Source organism: Theropithecus gelada, chromosome 9 (assembly GCF_003255815.1).
Source record: "Theropithecus gelada isolate Dixy chromosome 9, Tgel_1.0, whole genome shotgun sequence".
NCBI classification, from domain to species: Eukaryota; Metazoa; Chordata; class Mammalia; order Primates; family Cercopithecidae; genus Theropithecus; species Theropithecus gelada.
The window spans coordinates 101075462-101094698 of record NC_037677.1 but is presented as its reverse complement, the minus strand read 5'-3'; the positions used below and the strand labels follow the sequence as shown (position 1 = coordinate 101094698).

General features: G+C 38.5%; 1 protein-coding gene across 1 annotated transcript in view; it reads right to left on the bottom strand.

Moving 5' to 3' along the window:
* Positions 1-19237, bottom strand: part of CFAP58 (cilia and flagella associated protein 58) — a 111196-nt gene that overhangs the window by 7883 nt on the left and 84076 nt on the right. Inside the window, exons 16-17 of the mRNA XM_025397301.1 lie at positions 2445-2564; positions 81-214 (exon numbers count right to left, since the gene is read on the bottom strand). Of these exons, the coding sequence (XP_025253086.1) occupies positions 81-214; positions 2445-2564 (254 nt within the window). The remainder of the gene's footprint in view (positions 1-80; positions 215-2444; positions 2565-19237) is intronic.

The following is a 19237-nucleotide window of genomic DNA, read 5'->3' as shown; positions in this document are numbered from 1 at the left end:
TTGCAAGTCTGTGACTGTTCACCAAATATTTTCTTATGTGCAGATAATAGGCACAAATAGGACGTTTGACTAATTCTTACTTTTGAAGTTGTTCTTTACGTTTCTGAGCGAGGTATTTCTTCTTTACATTCTGGAGCTCATTGGTAAGTTTCTCTACCTCATATTTATATTCTTTGCTCTGTACTTCATACATATTCAGTTCTGAAGACAAAACCTAACATGACAAATAAAGTGGCGTTAACAAAAGATACAATATCCTTTTCTGAGAAATCTTTTAATCTGCTACCATTTACCGCAGTGGAGCTAGAGGTGCGAAACAATGCCCAAGCATCACAATTAATCTGCATGCTTCCACCTGCTCAGGGTCCACGTCTGAGTAGAAACTTGGCTGAGGGCTGAAGATGCATCATCTGGTTGCAACTTTAAATAAAATATCATTCCCCCACTTAAAAGAAGAACTATTAGACAACATTCGAACAGGCTCACAGATGAATAGTCTAATGTGCTTCAAGGAATATCATGAATAGAGACAGATAAACTCCCAGACACAGAATCTAAAATTGCTTTTAAAACCTTAAAAAAAAAAGAGAAAATATTCAAGAAAAACATCACTAGAGAGTGTGATTCATCTGAGGATTATGAAAAAAATTATTCTGAAATCATCCTGCCATCACTGCTAACTAAGCATTCAATGTATGTGTTTTCAGGGTTGTGATGCTGCTGAATGCCTATCCCCTCTTTACTGTGTTCTTCGGGACCCTTCAAAGCCTGACTACCTGCTTCCTTCCGTTGCTGTGTTCAGTAGCTGCTGCGGGTCTTGGGCTGGACAAGAGGAGTGGGGATTCACTCATCTGCATAGCACACAGCACGTGCCAAAGCTGGGGTGTGCTCCCCACCAAAACCAAAAAGAGAAAAGGAAGGCTATAGTTCTAACAGGCATGCAATAGGCTGGATTTATTTTTCCTCTTGTTTGCTATTTTAAAGATTTGCATAAAAGGGAGATCTTAGCCTTCTTAATGTTCATCTGCTTCTGAACTCTTTCTTCTTCACTGCTGTGAAAATGATTCTGACTATGTTATCATGGGCTAAAGAATGTAATTTTCATGCTGGGGGAAAAAAAAAAAAGCCTGTCTCAATAGTTAAACTCTTAGAAACAAAAACCCTGCTTCTAAACAATGAATGTGGAATTTCCTAAAAGAGTAGGTAAGTATCAAGGACAAACTGGCAGACATGCTCAGTACCACCCACCTCTAAACCTCTTCACGAGGGGTCACATTTCATTTGAGCGAAAAATCTGGATTTCCTGAGATAAAGGGTTAAATTCACAAAAGGCTCCTGTGAGCTTTTGAAGGCAACCCGGAGCTCTGAGTGAATAAGATAGCTCTGTGCTTTTCTAATCTATATCTACCTCTGAGAAAACCGGAAAATAATTTGTTTTCTTTAAAATATTCAATTTTTTAAAGGAACAAAATAATCAAAAGATTATGTCTTATGCAAAACTCAAATTATGTCTCAGGATATTCATGTGAAATGAACATTCAGAGTGACAAATTGAAAATTAATGCTCTAATTAGACTTGTTTCATTTGCCCTTTTAAAATAAAAGGATGCAGTTTTACAATGTCCTGTTTTTGAAGTGGTTAGGGCTATACTAGTAGGGTGGCATATATTTTACCCCAGACAGAAAGTCAACGATTATTACCCTCATTGGGTAATAGAATTCAACTGGCACATGCTTCATCCTGTGGCTGTGTGTAAAACTTCCCCGACACGCCAAGAGCTTAGGAGGTGAAGCTCAAAATATAGTGTGAACATGCACAATTTTTGAGAAAAACTTTACAAAGGCACATATAAAAGTAAAACACTCCATATCTCTGCAACTGAGGGTCTTACGTGACTTAGAAGGGAATCACACTATCAAAAAATCTTGCCTGATTTTATTTCTCTTTCATGGTTACATATTTGAGAGCTGGTCAGGAAGCAAGGCCCTCAGGGCCGGGCAGTAGCTGGACTTCTTCTGTGTATGTTTATTTCAGATGGGATGGAATACCAGAGACCCACCGTGGCACGGCAGTCTGCTTCAGTTGGGCAACAGTGTTAAAATATTTCCTTTGCTCATCCCTGCCCTTCAAGTACTCTAACAAGTCATCTTGAGATCATCCATACAAACCCTGTCCCCCACATTTCCATTTCGTGGTCATCATCTTTTCGTCTCTTGCTCACCTGCCTCTTTCTGGAAATGGAAAATGGTGCTCATAGTCCAGGAAGAGAGGGGTAGCTCTGAGGTCGGCTGGGCTCGTCCTAGACTAGAGCTCTAAGAAAGCCAACCTCAGAGGATCATGGCATTGAGAGACTGGCTCATCGTGTGGAGGCAGTGGACTTGTCCAGGTGTGCTCCCCAGTGTGGCTGCCCTGGGGCCAGGAAGGAACAGGGGCTACCACTTACTTTGAGCTGCTGCTTCTTGTCATGCAGTGTGCGTCGGTAGAGCTTCAGCTGTTCTGCAGCCTCAGGTCCAGGCTGGCGGGCCAAGACGTGCTTTAGTTCCATGTAGAGTTTCTCCTTTTCCTAGTAGAGAGCAGAACCAGGAGCAGAGATAAACGGCCCCATCAAAACAGGGAAAATGCCTTTCACTGCACGGCCAGCACAATGTGGGAGTGGCCCGAGCTACTTCACAGCTCCACAGTGATCACATTCACTCACAGATTCATTCAGTCATGCATTGAAAAATCCTTATGAAGGGCCAGGAATGTGCGCAACCTTTGGATACAAGTAATAAGACAATGAGTAAGAGAAAGTTCCTCTCTACCTGAACATAAGATCACAAGGACTGGGAGACAAGGGCAAGGATAGAAGATCTTGCCAGGAAAAGGAGGGAGTGACTGACTCTGGTTGGAGGAGTTAGTTGGAGGAAGGAAGTAAAAAAGAGAATTTTTCAAGAAATATAATAGCCTGGTGCAGTGACTCATGCCTGTGATTCCAGCACTTTGGGAGGCCGAGGCAGCAGGGTCGCCTGAGGCCAGGAATTCAAGACCAACATGGGCAACATAGTGAGACCACGGCTGTATTTAAAAAAAAAAAAGAAAGAAAGAAAGAAAAGAAAAATACAAAAATTAGCCGGACATTTTGGTGCATGCCTATAGTCCCAGCTACTTAGGAGGCTGAGGGGAGAAGATCATTTGAGCCCAGGAGATCGAGGGAGCAATGAGCTATGCACCACTGCACTCCAGGCCCTATCTATAAAAAAAAAGAAAAGAAATATGATGGCATGAGAAGAAAAGAAATCTGAAAATGGTTTGAGCGAAGAGGTAAATATCCAGGGAAACTCGGGTATGCATATTGGTAGACCTAAAAGAAAGGATTTACTAGAAACCCTAAGCAAATGATAATTCTGTAACTTTATTTAAACAATAAACAATGTGAAATCCCCATTTGAATCCTAGAGTTTAATTGCTTGTAAAGTGTTTTCAGATCCTTGAACTAAAGAAATTACATACAAGCAAAGATTTATTTCTAAAGCATCTCAATTCTAGATTTCCATATCACTAAACTGCAATAATTTCAATAAACATTGATAAAGTCTAGTGTGTCTACTCATTAGTCTCTGTACACATTTATTTCCTTAAGATAATCGTGGTAAGCACAAGCCCTCTCATTAAATGAAACATTCAGTCAAATGGATATTAATTTTTACCTACAGCTAAGTATTCTTAGTATTGTTATCAAATAATCTGTTTTTAGCAGAGAATATAAAAGTCATAAAAAATTAGGTGAAAGAAAAATCAACTAGTCATTTTTAGCATTTGTTTTGGTTTTTCCTTTTCCCTGGCCAAATTATTGAAACTTCATTACAAAAACGTAGCTCTACTTATAGAAGAGTGTATGCAACTTAAAAAGTATTTGGATGGAATAAGCTTTGGGAAAAACACATATGAAAACGATATTCACCATTTAAGAAATAATTCCACAAATGACAAGGAAATCCAAAAGCCCGTGCAAAAGAAGAGAACTTGAACAAATCGAATTACAAAGTGATGATTTTTCCCTTGCTGTACAACACCTCTTGTCACACCTTACAATATAATCTTCACAGTAAATGGATGTAGCAGGCAATGAGAAAGATATCAGGAGGTGAGTTTATTTTCTATAGACACTTAACACCTGCTCTGTTGGGAAAATAACACTTCTGACAAAGCTTCAAGATTCAATTTGGAGAGGGTAATAAATATGTGGAGAAGCCCATGAAACAGTTTTGTCCATTTCTTTCAGCTCACCTTTCTCTATACCAGAGTACGGATAGACTTGCAAAGGAAAGAACCTCACAATGACAGAGAGAAAGCAGTCTGGTTTGGGATATAATAACGTCTTAAACTGAAAAGATCATCTTACTCCAAGCATCTTGAAATGTTTCACAGGTGTAATTCTCTTCAATTACTCTTGGTAGGTTGAGAGGAGAGAAACACAGAAAAGAAAGTTTGAAAGAAACAAAATATTGTCACCTCACCACATAGGTGAGGATCTCAGCATCAGCAGGAATTAATGGTGCCTCCAAAGTCCATTGGCAAGTCAAAAAGCTAGTGATGGTACACCCCAAGAATCACCTTTCCTGTGCAAAACTTCCCCTGGGGCTCAAGGACATGGTATCACCCTGAAAATATCTGGGCAAAATTGAGCTACAAAATTCCAACTACATGATATCATGGATAGAAGAATCAAGCCAGAAGGTAGAATCAGGTTCAAAGCCACATTAGAAAGTAATGATGGTAAGAGCATGACTCACCTCCTCCATCTCCCCGTCTACAACATCTAAATAAGCCCTGCCATGTCCTCTAATAGAAAGCACAGTCTTCTGACACAGAGTGAATGATATTGTCATTTATCCGGTCTTCTTCATCACTTCCAATATTTTTTTTATTTACTTTTTGTTCTTTTTTTTGAGACAGGGTCTCATTCTGTCACCCAGGCTGGAGTACAGTGGTGCAATCACAGCTCACTGCAGCCTCGACCTCCTGGACTCAAGCAATCCTCTCACCTCAGCCTCCCTAGTAACTGGGACTACAGGCATGCACCACCATGCTTGGCTAATTTTTGTACTTTATGTAGAGGCAGGGTCTTGTTATGTTGCCCAGGCTCATCTCCAACTCCTGGGCTCATTTTATCCACTCACCTCAGCCTCCCAAAGTGCTGTGATTACAGGTATGAGCCACCACACCCAGCCTAGCATTTCTTTCTAGGCTGTAACCTTAATTGAAATGGATTTATTCTAAATAATAGCTGAGCAACTGAACAGTGAGGGCCCACAAGTATGGAGAAAAGTGAAGAAACTGAATTACCACTAAAACTGTCTGGGTAGTCAAGTCAAAAAGTTCTGAGAATTAAGTAACTCAGGGCAAGTGAGCCCTTTGTGTTCATGGTGGATAGAAGAAATAACAAATGAAACTTCAGAGACTAAGATAGTGGAATACATGAAGAGCAGAGGCAAAGGGAATGGGGGCAGTGGTTGGAATGCGTATTGCCCAGCTTCACCACGTGTGAATTTTGGTCAATGCTTACAGTGGAAAACCTGTCTGATAAAGCAAAGTCTGGTCAGCATTAACATTCTAGCCTTGTGTATCATACAGATTCATATTTTGGGAGAACATGCTAGTAATTTGGATAAATATGAAATGCTTGATGGATTGAAGGTCTTAAGCACAATTGTCTTCCAATTTATTTCTCTCGTAACCCTCTACAAGGGCCAACCAAGCTCTTCAAACATTGTGCAATGGTGTGTATAATAACCCCATTTAGAGACAAAGCGTGCAATTCTATTATAAAGAGAATCTATCTTATGCAACAGAGACTCATTAGCTGTCCAATGTATATTTTCTCCATAAGCCAGCAGTGGCAGAACCAGCTGCCTTATAATACATATCCTGTCCTTCTTCATTAAGCCACATCCATTTCTCCTTAAATCTAGTAGATTAATTTGTCACTTGGTTAGAAGCACCGTATGTCAATGAAACATCATAAGAAAATCATAAAGAGTATATTATTTCCCCACCAATAAGAGATTGCATCTTCAGGTTGGCATTTCTTTTATTCAGAGTTTGCTGGTGATGCACAGCAATAGTACTTTGTAGCATGCCTCACTATTTATTTTATAAACAACTATACTGGAATCAAGTTCAACTACTAATACCAAAAGAGTAGCTCTCTCTTTGGCTAAGCATGTCTTGAGAGCACTAACCATACTATGTCTATCCTTGAAATGATAGTCTCTTCCTAGATAACCTGTTCTCTCCATTGGACAGGCCATCAGATCTGATTATGAATTCTTTTGCTGTGAAGAATCTGCCAAGTTATGCTGCGTAACTGTACATCTCATTGTCAATATCAGCTGAGTATAGTAGTAAGAAATTAATTATGGTATTAGCTTCCAATAATGTTATTACATGGTGGCAGTCTGTAACCTCACAATGGAAATTCCAGACATATTCTGAACAGCCTATGCAAATAAGAGTCAGTGCTCTTCGAGGTACAATTCAGAAGGAGAAATTGAGTTGCTCACAGAACTCCTTTTCCCACCAAGCTAAGGTTTTATAGTCACTGTCTGTTTATATCTTCAGCTGAAAACAGAATGTAGTTCAAATTCAGTGTGCACCTCAGCACCCCTTCTTCCTCAGCTTGCCTACTTGAAGCAATAATTGACTGAGAGGAACTAATTTATTCCATTTTCACCTGAATCTGTATTTGGCAAATGCCAGTGCATTGATTCTGCTCACCCTGGAGTCATCAATTTGCTTGGGTGAGACTTGGGAATAATCACCTCAGTCTGTGAACAAGCTGACTCAAGTGAAACAGGCCACTTTCCTCCAGACCAAAGACATATGCTTATCTACACCTACCAGGGCAAAAGCTACCCACTCAGATGCTTGAGTGCCAAGAACTCCAAGGAAAGAAATACCATCTTGCCTTCACTCCAGCCTTACCCAGTGGGTTCAAGATAATGTTGATTTTTTTTTTTATTCAATAACCACTACTTCTGAGAGAAGCTACTTCGCAGAATATACAGAAAACCTGTTTTTCAAAATGTCAACAGACATCATGTTACTACCAACAGTATTTTATCTTTATAAACCCATTATCTCTCTCCAACTGAATTTTGAGCCTTTAAGGCCAGAACCATGGTGGATCTCTCTATATATAACTCGCACCTACTGTTGTGCTCTCCTCGTTCTATTGAGGAAGTTCAATAATTTCACTGATTGCAATTACACGGTCAGCAAACTATGCCCACAGTATTTTACCAATATACATCAATACAGGTACAGATATATTTGTGTTGAGAACTTTTACTTGAATTAAACCATTTGATAACATCTTCCAGTTAGCAGAGCTTGCATAATTCACTTTACTGAGCTGGTGCTATGAGTTCCATCACATTGAGCAATATTTATTTATTATATATGTTGTGTATAACTCAGAAAATCACTTGAGATACAACCTTGCCTTGATCTCTTAAATGTTTATAGAGGTTTTCTGATAGTTCAAGTAGTTTCAAACATTTTCTTAAATTCATAAGACTTGAAAATGTATTCAAATTAATTGGCTCTGAAAAGACTACTTGTATGTGCATGTACATAGTGATACACATAAATATAAAAATGTAAGCATAACTTTTTTTTTGAAATGGAGTCTCACTCTGTCGCCTAGCCTGGAGTACAATGGCACGATCTTGGCTCACTGCAACCTCCGCCTCGCGGGTTCAAGAGATTATGCTGCCTCAGCCTCCTGAGTAGCTGGGATTACAGGTGCGCGCCACCATGCCCGGCTAATTTTTGTATTTTCAGTAGAGATGGGGTTTCACCACGTTGGTCAGGCTGGTTTCGAACTCCTGACCTTGTGATCTGCCCTCCTCAGCCTCCTAAAGTGCTGGGATTACAGGCATGAGCTACTACATTCAGCCGTAAGCAAAACTCTTAAACTACATTCCTGAACTAAATAATGTGTTGACTTTTTAAACAGCCTCCTTAAACACAGAAATCCTAATTGCACACATAACTCTTTTCCAGAATTGAAAAAAAAATGCAATACTTTTTTGCCTCTTTGCTTGGTTTCAGTCCTTTTTCCATCGCCCGACTACCATCCATAATTCTTAACAGAAGACAAAAGCTACATTTAAAATTCTAAGCAAAATTACTTCCCTCTGTATATAAAAGCAACTCTAGAACACTGCCTAATTTATCTGGAAATGCCTGTTTTCATCAGCAGAAAAATAAATTAGAAACTCTGTAAACGTATTACATTTCTATCTAGCTTTAGAAAAGAAAAAATAATGCCTAATACCTTGGGGCTTTCTTGTTTATTGGCTTTATAACGAAGATGTCAGCTAAACTGAACTCTGGGCCCATCTTGTTTATGATGTCATGAAGTAGTAAAGCCCCCTGGAGAGGATAGGAAATGCTGGCATTTGGTGATGAAACAGAATTACATAGCCGAGTTCCTTATGAGCAGGGAACTAGTTGGTTACACAGTGGTTCTTGGCTTTAGCTGTAGATGAGTAAGTGTTTTATGAGGCATATGAGAAATTTGCATGCGCTAACCTTCACCATTTTTGTAACAATAGGAAAAATGCTTCTGGTGCTTTCTGATGTAAGCAACACAAGCTTTCTTGAAAGCTCTTTTTGCAAGGGACTTTATTTCCAAAATGTAAATATATGTACGTAAAATCCAGTACAAAGTATGTAATGCTCTAGGCTAGCCTGAACATTGTTACCAAGGCTGTTTGCTTGCTTTAACTTTGCACCTTACCGAGCAATTTAATGCATGCAAAGAATTTGCACGTATTAAAAATCATGACAGTGTTGACTTTTCTTAAAGCCAGTAATCAAACACGTCCAGAGAAATTCAAGTCAACTAAGTATTTGTTTAGTAACAACTCTATGTGCATGACTGTCCTAGGTTCACACAGAGATCAGTAAGGTTGGCCGGGTGCGGTGGCTCATGCCTGTAATCCCAGCACTTTGGAAGGCTGAGGCAGGCAGATCACTTGAGATCAGGAGTTTGTGACCAGCCTGGCCAACATGGCAAAATCTCATCTCTACAAAAAATACAAAAATTAGCTGGATGGTGGCAGGCATCTGTAATCCCAGCTACTTGGGAGGCTGAGGCAGGAGAATCACTTGAACCCGGGAGGTGGAGGTTACAGTGAGCCAAGATTGCTCCACTGCACTCCGGCCTGAGTGACAGAATGAGACTCTGTCCACTCCCCACCAAAAAATAATCAGTAAGGTCTAGAGTTTAGTATCCAGTTATGGAAAAACAAATAACTAAGTCATTATAAAACAAATTAGAGTCATGCCATGTTCCCAAAGAGGTGCTAGGAGTACTATGCATGTGTAGGTAAGTTCGAAAGTGGAGATGATATCAGTTTGGTGGGCCACAGAAAGGGAAATATTTCAGATGCATCTTGGTGGGAGAAGAAGTAGCAGTAATATTTGTATTTGTGGATCTGAAAAGGTCTTCACTATCAGAGGACAAATTTAATAGATAAAGCCACTTGAAGTTAATCCATTTTAAATAGTATTCATTGTCTCCATGATGATTAAATTTCTAAAACTTATCTGAATACCACGGAGAAATTTGTTTGGGGGAAGTTGATAGTTATTGATGTACATCTGTTAAGCAGATGACAGACATAAGTCCTCATTCCCTAGAAACCTTTTCTGATTACATTTTGCCTCCTCTCCTTTGGTTTTGCTGGCTGTAAATGTTTGGACTGGAGAGGGCTCAATCCTTGAAGCTGGATCATTGGATTCAAATCATTACCTGGCTAGAATAGGGAGTATGAATTACAAGGATTCAAGGATGGGTATCAGATTACCGGGAACAAAGGAAAGGATTCCTGTCCCAACCAAATCACATTCATGTGGATATTTTTTAAAATTCAACTTAACTGGCTATTCCAAAGGATTTTTTTTCCTATTCTTAGTGAATAGAGCCCTTCAGATGCAAAACAGAATTGTGTTTTCTACGTTTTGGTAAAAGGAGCTAAACAAGGACCTATAGATACATGCTAGAGCAGTTTCCTCTGGAGAAGTTAGCGTGAGTAGATGGTAAATGTCTAAAGGGGAAGAAGAGGAGTTGTTTGAAATAGTAAATCAGTAAGTCACTTCCAAATTTAAAGAAAATTGGAGTTGAAGAGTAAGTAGGTTTCCAATTGGCTTTTGCTATTTTTCTTTGAAAATATGTTGTTGTTGTTGTTGTTGTTGTTGTTGTTGTTGTTGAGACAGAGTCTCACTCTGCTATCCAGGCTGGACTGCAGTGGCACAATCACAACTCATTGTAGCCCTGACCTCCTGGGCTCAAGCAGTCCTCCTACCTCAGCCTCCCAAAATGAAATGAAATAAAATGGTGTCCAATTTTCAAAACAAACGATAATAAAAGTTTCAGTGAGATTTTTTTCCTTGAAACACTGATCTAATACTCATAGGTTTTTTTGTCTTATAGTTAACAAAATTTACATTTTAATTGTAATAATGTGCTACTATTAGAACAAACAAATAACCAGTAAACCCCAATTAAAATGACTGGTGTTTTTTGACATAACTGACAACATTATGTTACAGTATAGTTTGACTTCATATATCTGACTACTATAGTGCACATTTTCTTAAATTTTTATTATGTAACAATCATACTAAAGAATATACATAGCATATACAGCTATAAAGCATGATAATAAATGCTCAGGGTAAACCCATCACCCGACTTATGAAATAGAATATTCTCATTACCAGGAAGCTACTGTGTACTCCCTTCTCCAACCCACCCCTGTGCTTATAACCATCATCCAAGGTAAGCACCGTTCTGAAACCCATTATCATAATTGCCTTGATTTTTCCATATAGTTTTATCACATATCTGTTACTTAGTTTTGCTTTGAGCTTTATAAAAATATATCTGAGTGTATCTAGTTTTCTTTGGCTAGCTTGTTTTCCTCAATAATATGGTTCTAAGATTTATTGAACCATAAATCTTATGGTTATTGTGTGTTTCTGTTCATGTAGTTGGTTTGATATTCCACTGGGTAAGAATTCCACAATCTCTGCATTCACCTGTCAGTTGGTATTTGGGTTGTTTCCAGGGTTTTGTTTTTATAAACATTCTTCTGCATGTTCCCAAGTTCACAAGTCCAAGTCTTTCTAGGATGTAGACCTATGAGTGGAAGTGCTGCATCTTAAAGCTATATGAACATTCAACTCTATAAGGTAATAGAAAATTATTTTCCAAAGTGCTTTATAAAAATTCCCATTGATTTGTATACTTGCCATTGCTGAGTGTTGTCAGGCATTCCTAAGCAAAGGACCCAGTTAAGCCATACCCAGACTCCCGACCTACTGAAGTTACGAGATAACGTGTGTTGTTTTAAGCTGTGAAATTCATGGTCATTTGTAGTGGAGCAACAGATAACTAATACAGACATGTTAACTTTTGTCCTTCTAGAAACAGTAAAATGGCATCTCAATGTTATCATATGTCCCATCAAATGTTCCATTTCCCTCCTTATAAAATAAGATTATTTTCTTCCCAAGTTTATTCATTCGTGTTTCCTCCTCTGAAAAATGCCTGTTCACATACAGTTTTTTTTTTAACTGATTTGTAATTATTTATATATTCTGGATATAGAAAGATATATAAAGTTTGTGCTTTTCTTTATAATTTCTCTTAGGGAGCAGATATTCTTAATTTTAATGTAGCAAGATTTATACATATTTCTTTTATGGTTAATGTTTGTATTTTATTTAAATACTCTGAACAAGTATTTTTAAAATATTTCTGTTAGCAATAATATTTAAAAACTTCATTAATTTCTTCCAAATTCTCTCTTAATTCTTTGATATTTAAAACATTCTTTTTTGAAGTGCCTATACTTATACTTGTTCAATTTTCTCTTTTTCCACTAGATCCTAATTTAGATCATTGCCTTTGTACATGATTCCAGCATTTTTCTAATATCATTTTTCTAACATCACGAAGTTGCATTGACTTCATGGTATCTAACATCTTTTGCAAAGTTTAATTTTACAGTTGCCTTGCATCGTATTTGCATTGTACTGTTGGGTGTTAATAATGTTAAACAATTCTACTGAAACAGACCAACGATGTCAGGATGGGCAAGGGTTATGATGCTGGGAGGAATGTATGAGTAGGAAATAGTCACATAAATGGCAAGCTTGTCTGTTAATATTTTTATGTTACGACAACCTTTACTTTCCTGCACAATCTCACATTTGGGAGAATTGGACTAAAAATACTGGAAAGAAGTAATAGAAGCAGTAGCAGCAGCTCTCACTTTTAGATCAGGTATTATGAATATGCCAGACATGGTGCTAAGCTCAACACATGTGTTACTTAATAACTCCACACAACAAACCTGTGAGCTGATTGTTGTTATCCCTATTTTCCAGATGAGGAAGTTGAGGCTCAGAAGTGTGACTTGCCCAAATAAAACAACTAGAAGGTGTCAGAGCCAAGATTTGAACTTATATGAAATAGAACTTTTCAATGACTGAGAGAGAAATGGTAACCACTATGCATACTACTTATAACAGACGGAGAGTAAGAGAAGAGAACAATACAATCAAAGTCATAAAGGTGAAGAAGTGAGAGCTTAAAAGCATCCAGTAAGTAGTTCGATTTGGCTAGAGCCTGAAGCGTGTGCAAGGGACTCTACACCAGGGACTGCCTTACCAGCCTAGAAAGGAGGTACTACATATGCCTTGATTGACAGGCAGATGAGTTTGTTTTTAATATGATAGGGAGTTGGAAGCTGATATAGTTTAGATATTTGTCCCTGACCCAATCTCACACTGAAATGTAACCCCAATACTGGAGGTGGGTCCTGGTGGGAGGTGCTTGGGTCCTGGTGGTGGATCCCTCATGGCTTGGTGTTGTCCTTGCAAGAGTGAGTACTAGTGAGATCTGGTTGTTTAGGTGTGTGGCACCTTCCCTCCCACTCTCTCTTGTTCCTGCTTTCACTATGTGCAGTGCCTACCCCTGCTTCACCTTCCACCACGAGAAAAAGCTCGCCGCGGCCTCCCCAGAAGCTGAGCAGATGCCAGCGCCATGCTTCCTGGACAGTCTGCAGAATCGTGAGCCACTTAAAATCCTTGTTTATAAATTACCCAGTCTCGGGTATTTCTTCATAGCAATGCAAGAACAGCCTAACACAAAAGCTACTGAGGGCTTCTTGGTATATAATAGATTATTATTCTAGTAATTAAAATGTTATTCTATTGTATCGTATATACATACACTACTCTAATAAATTATTTCTGTTATAAAACATATATAAAACAGAACGTTTCAAAGATTGAGATTAAAATGCACATATGTGTGGAAATTCTCATATTTCTTAGAGCACTCAGTGTTTAAGCGTTCCACTTCAGAGAACTGGCTTAAGATCATAGAGAAGACCTGAATCAGGATAGTGCCTGGGGGGAAAAAAGAGGTTGGAAGCAGATGCAAGAGCATATGGAGATGGAATTACATGATTAGCACGGAATGGAACATGGGTGGGAGGAGTCAGAAATGACTCTGGCATGTCAAGCCTCTGGGAGCCTGGAAAAGCTGCCACACCATGAATGTGCATACTCATGCCAGGGAAGGAGCCGGCTTCAGGCAGAAGATGGTAAGTTCAATTTTAAAGAGTCAACAGGGCATCCTTTTGACAAATAGGTTTTAAGGAATACAAGCCCAGAATGCAGAAGAGTCTATATAAGACATCTTGACTTTATCTACATAACAGTGATAATTGAAGCCTTAATAAAGAATGAAATCCTTGAGGGTGAAAGCAGTAAAAGCAATGTTCAAGAATATGCTCTGGAGAATGGTTAACATCTAGGGAATAGGAGAAATGAAAAAAGGCCAAAAAAGAAGAGAGAAAGAAGAGTCAACAAGGGAGGAGAATTAGCAAACTTCTGAGCCCTAAGAGATGAGAGAGGAGGCAAGTGTGAGTGTGTTTGATGCCATCAAATGTGGTTGAGGCTAAAAAGGACAAGGGTTGAAGTCAGTCTGTTGGAATTGTTAACTCATCTATTTATTTATTTCAGAGACAGGGTCTCACTCTGTTGCCCAGGCTGGAGTGCTGTGGCGCAATCTCGGCTCACTATAACTTCCACCTCCCAGCTTCAAAAGATGTTCCTGCCTCAGCCTCCCAAGTAGCTGGAACTACAGGCGCACACCACTATGCCCGGCTAATATTTCTGTATTTTTGGTAGAGATGGGGTTTTGCCATGCTGGCCAGGCTGATCTTGAACTCCTGACCTCAAATGATCTGCCCACCTCAGCCTCCCAAAGTGCTGGGATTACAGGCATGAGCCACCACGTCTGGCCAGTTTACTCATCTACTTAAACATGAATTTCTTTGACCATTTATTCATCCAATTATCTATCCACAAAACATGTGCTGATGGACAGACACATCAGGCACAATGTTACTCTGGCATTATCATCGCTGGTATCATGGCTGTTCTCATAGTCACCAGTTACCATTTATTAACCAACTATTATATGCCAGTCACTTTTCATAAATTATATCTGATCCTTATAATAAGTCTATAAATCAGTAAGTATCTTCATTTTACAGACGAGGAAACAAGTAACTTGACCAAAGTCACAAGTCCTAGAGCTGTATAGAAGACTCAATTCCAAAAGACCATGCTCCTTCCTAGAGACAGTGTGGTTCTCAAGGAATTTAGAGTCTAATGGGAGAGGCAGAGAAGTGACTCAACAGGATGTTGTGATAAGAGCAATTCTTGACAGTTACAGGTGACATCACAAAAATCAGAGAAGAGACTTCTGAAAAGAAAGGTCCCCTGGGATTTCATCACCAATAAAGGTCCATCACTTCCCAAATGCTTGGAGGCTTCATCTCCAAAGGTCGCCTGGCTGAATCCATGAGTTTCTCTCCCTGACTCCCTCTCTCTCTCTCTCTCTCTCATCCCTGCTTCTTGGTGATTTGCTCAAGGGTGAGATGAACCAGGCTGCAAGAATGTTGGGATTCCACAGATAGATAACCTAATGGCATGTGCCATTCGAACCCACGGTCTGTGGTCCTAAAAGGGCTCATTCCTCAGACCTTGTATAAACTGGCTGGCTTAGAAGGAGACCTGAGGCCTCCTACACTTTGCTCACTGAAGCCTGGGATCAAGAGTCAGCCTAGACAATGAATTCTCAGCTTCCTCTCAACAACATGCCACTGAGGTAGGAAACACAAGAGAAGTTCTAGAACCGTAAATAATTACGCCTATACTATAAATAATCCCCTGGGGATTAATAAGAGAAGGCAGAAGGAATCCAGTTACTCATAAAATAGAAATTATAATAATAGCTAACATTTTATTTAGCACATACGACAAGCTCTGAACACCATTTTATAGACGTTATCCATGTGTTCCTCATACATCAATTCCATTTCACAGATAAGGAAACAGAGGCTGAGTGAGGCTAAGTAATTTGCCCAGGATCACACACTTAAAATTGCAGAGTTAGGATTCCTACCCAGGCCAGTGTGACTCCAAGCCTAGACCCGCACGCTCTTGGCTTCTTCAAATACTTTGCTTTGCAAAGTATTTGAAGTCACCTGCCAGACCAGAGGGACAGCCAACGAAGTGAGGGTTCCGGAGAGAACAGAGCAGCAGTGTAACTGTACATTGACAATGACAGCTGCATAAGGAAAGGATCTTAAGCAAGCAACTTGTTAAAATATGTAATGTAGCAATGAAAGGCCACTCAGCGAAATCTTGCTTACTTGGAACATTCTTTGGAAGGGTGTGCTAAATTAAAATTTGAAAACAAGAAATATTCTGATGGAATTAAATACTCAAGTTGAAATAACCCCAAGTAATTTGAACTTTGTGATGAAATCCTAAAAAGCCTCCAAGTGGATCATGACATCATGGGATGGGCTCAGAGCAGAGAGGGCTCCATCCTGGCTCTGCACCTCTTCATGTTCCCTATATGCCATCACACAAAATCACTGTCACTCCCTGATCCGAACAGGTTCTCCTGAGGCTTCTTGCCTTGGTACTGGCCACTTATTTTTGCAGAATGCCCTTCCCCTATTTCCACCTCCACCCCTTGGCAAACACATTCCCATACTTTAAGACCCTGATGATCAAAGTAACTTCTCTTGGGAGGTCTTTCCAATTTCTTCAAATTAACTGTATCTTGCCTGTAATGCTAGTGCTCTGGGTGGCTAAGGTGGGAGGATCTCTTAAGGGCAGGAATTCAAGACCAGTCTGGACAACAGAGCAAAATTCTACAAAAAATTTAAAAATTAGGCACATGCTGTGTCACATGCCTATAATTGTAGCTACTCAGGAGGCTGAGGCAGGTGGATGGCTTGAGCCCAGAAGTTTGGGGCTGCAGTTATGATTTTACCACTGCACTCTAACCTGAGTGATGGAATGAGACCCTGTCTCAAAAAAAAAAAAAAAAAATTAACTGCATCTTTAGTGTTAAAGTTAGGTTTTTTTAACCTTGGGTTGATTTAGTCATATTCTTCATTGGTTTAGGCAAAGCCATCTTCAACCTTATAGCATAAATAACACTACAAGAAACACCCTCATCACAGATATATTGTCATAAAATTCTGATTTATTTTCTCGGGATTAATTCTTAAAGTAGAATTTCTGAGTCAGAGTTTTTATATTATAAAGCCTCTAATACATACTACCATATTCTCTTCTAGAAAGTTTACATCCATTCAAACTCTACCTGCAATATATAAAAGTGCCTACTGGCTGGGCGTGGTGGCTCATGCCTGTAATCCCAACAGTTCTGGAGGCCGAAGCAGACAGATCACAAGGTCAGGAGATCGAGACCATCCTGGCCAACATGGTGAAACCCCGTCTCTACTAAATATACACAAATTAGCTGGGCGTTGTCGCATATGCCTGTAGTCCTAGCTACTCAGGAGGCTGAGGCAGGAGAATTGTTTGAACCCGTGAAGTGGAGATTGTAGTGAGCCAAGATCACACCATAGTACTCTAGCCTGGTGACAGAGTGAGACTCCGTCTCAAAAAAAAAAAAAAAAGTGCCTATTACACCCACATTTTAACACTGAATATCATCATTCTTTTCTTGTCTTTGCTGGTCTGATAGGCCAAAAGGAAATATAATTATTCTTTTAATTTTCACTTTTTTGATTACTAATAAGGTTACCTTATTTTCACATGTTCACTACTGATTCATATTTCTTCCTTTGTGAACTGTTTGCTTATTATCTCTACCAATTTATTCACTGATACCTTTTTCAAATTGATTTGTAAAAACTTTATATATTAAGGATAGTGAACGTTCTCTGCCATATTTGTTACAAATGTCTTTCCTAGTTTTTTCCTTCTACTTTTGAAATGCTTTTTACTATCCTCATAATGTTTTAAACTTTTTATGTAGACAAAGCTATCACTCTTTTCCTTTATGATTTCTGCCTTTGGTATTACACTTCCTCTACTTCTAGATACATATCCTAGAGAGATGCTCATGTATGTGTATAGGAAACTTATACACGAATGCCCCTGAAATACTTTTGCAATAGTGAAAATTTGAAAGAAAAAAACCTAAATGTTCATCATCTTTTTAAAAATGGCTATAGAATAGATACACAATGGAATTATTTTTATCTTTGATGTGTATCAAGGATAGGTCTCAAAAATACAGTATTGAGTGTAGAAAGAAGAAGAAAATGAATAATAATGCATTCAGTATGATACCATGTGTGTAAATGTAAAACGTACCAAGTAATTTTATACATTGTAAATGCATCTATTTGCAGTAAAAGCACAAAAATATACTGAAGGAATATACATCAAATTAATGACAGTAGTTGCCTCTGGAAAAGGCAGAAAAGAAATGGGACTTTGAAGGGACACGAAAGTTTTCATCTAATCTGAAAATCTATTCACTTCATTTTTAAAAAAATCTGAAACAAATGTGACAAAATATTAATATTTACTATTTTGGGTGAATAGAGACAGTTGTGTTCTATTATACTCTACTTTTCTGCATTAACATTTTATCTCAAACTTGGGGGAAAAAAAAGGGAGGATTTTTCCCACCCTCAAGAATATGTAGAAATATATTTATAGTTTATTCCGGAACTTTTAGGAAGTTTTTAAAATTTAGTGCATGATATGAAGTAGAACTCTAATTTTTCCAAATATAAATCTCATAACACTATGTCTATGTTTCTCATATGTACTTTATTATACTGTGCTGTAGCTATAGTTACTTGTTTACATGCTTGTCTCTTCCACTAGACATTGCCTTTGTCTCATATAAGAACCGTTCCTGTGTCTTTTTGTATCCCTAGAATAAGCATAAGACCTGGTACTCAGTGTTTGTTGAATGAGTGTGTGAATGAAAAGAATGAATGAATGAATGATTAATGTAACTGACTAAACAACTCTCTGCCATTTCCAGTAGTGCCCTCATTCAGATTACATCAAATACACTCAGTAAATCAGAAAAAATCAAGTAGCCAAACTGGTACCCAACTAATCACAACCATAAAACAGAACTGTGCTCATCAAAGTGGTAGCCACTAGCCACCCATGGCTATCAAGCACTTGAAATGTAGTCTGAATTGATATTTGCTTTAAGTGTTAATACATGGCAGATAGTGTAAACTTAGTACAAAAAAAACCCATAAAATATCACATTAATAAATTCATTTCATGTTGAAGTGATATTATTTTGCATGGACTGTGTTAAACAATGTTATTAAAATTAATTTTACCTGATTATTTTTACATTTTCTTATTGTGGCTACTAGAAAATTTAAAATCACACATATGGTTCACGTTATTTTTTAGTGGACAGCACTGAAATAGAGCAACAATGGTGTTTTTTAGACGCAAAAATGTGTCCAGTCTCATATATGCCTAATTTGAATGCAAACCAATCACCTCTTTATATAAATAATGGCATGAAACTAGATGAAAAAGTATGAGGTCATTACGCTGCACAGCCGACAACTTGGAAAATTAGACCTCACGCAAATTGTTCCATAAAGCACTTAATAAAATTTTAGGAAAGTGGAAAATTGTGTATTAAGTTCTGTAGTAGAAAGATGATTCGTTTCCAAAAGAAGACTGTAGGTGAGAAGGTAACATGAAAAAGCAAAACCATAAGAAAATAACCTTTTTTGTTTTCAGGTTCCTGGTGTTTCTGTTGCCCCGTGGACTATCACT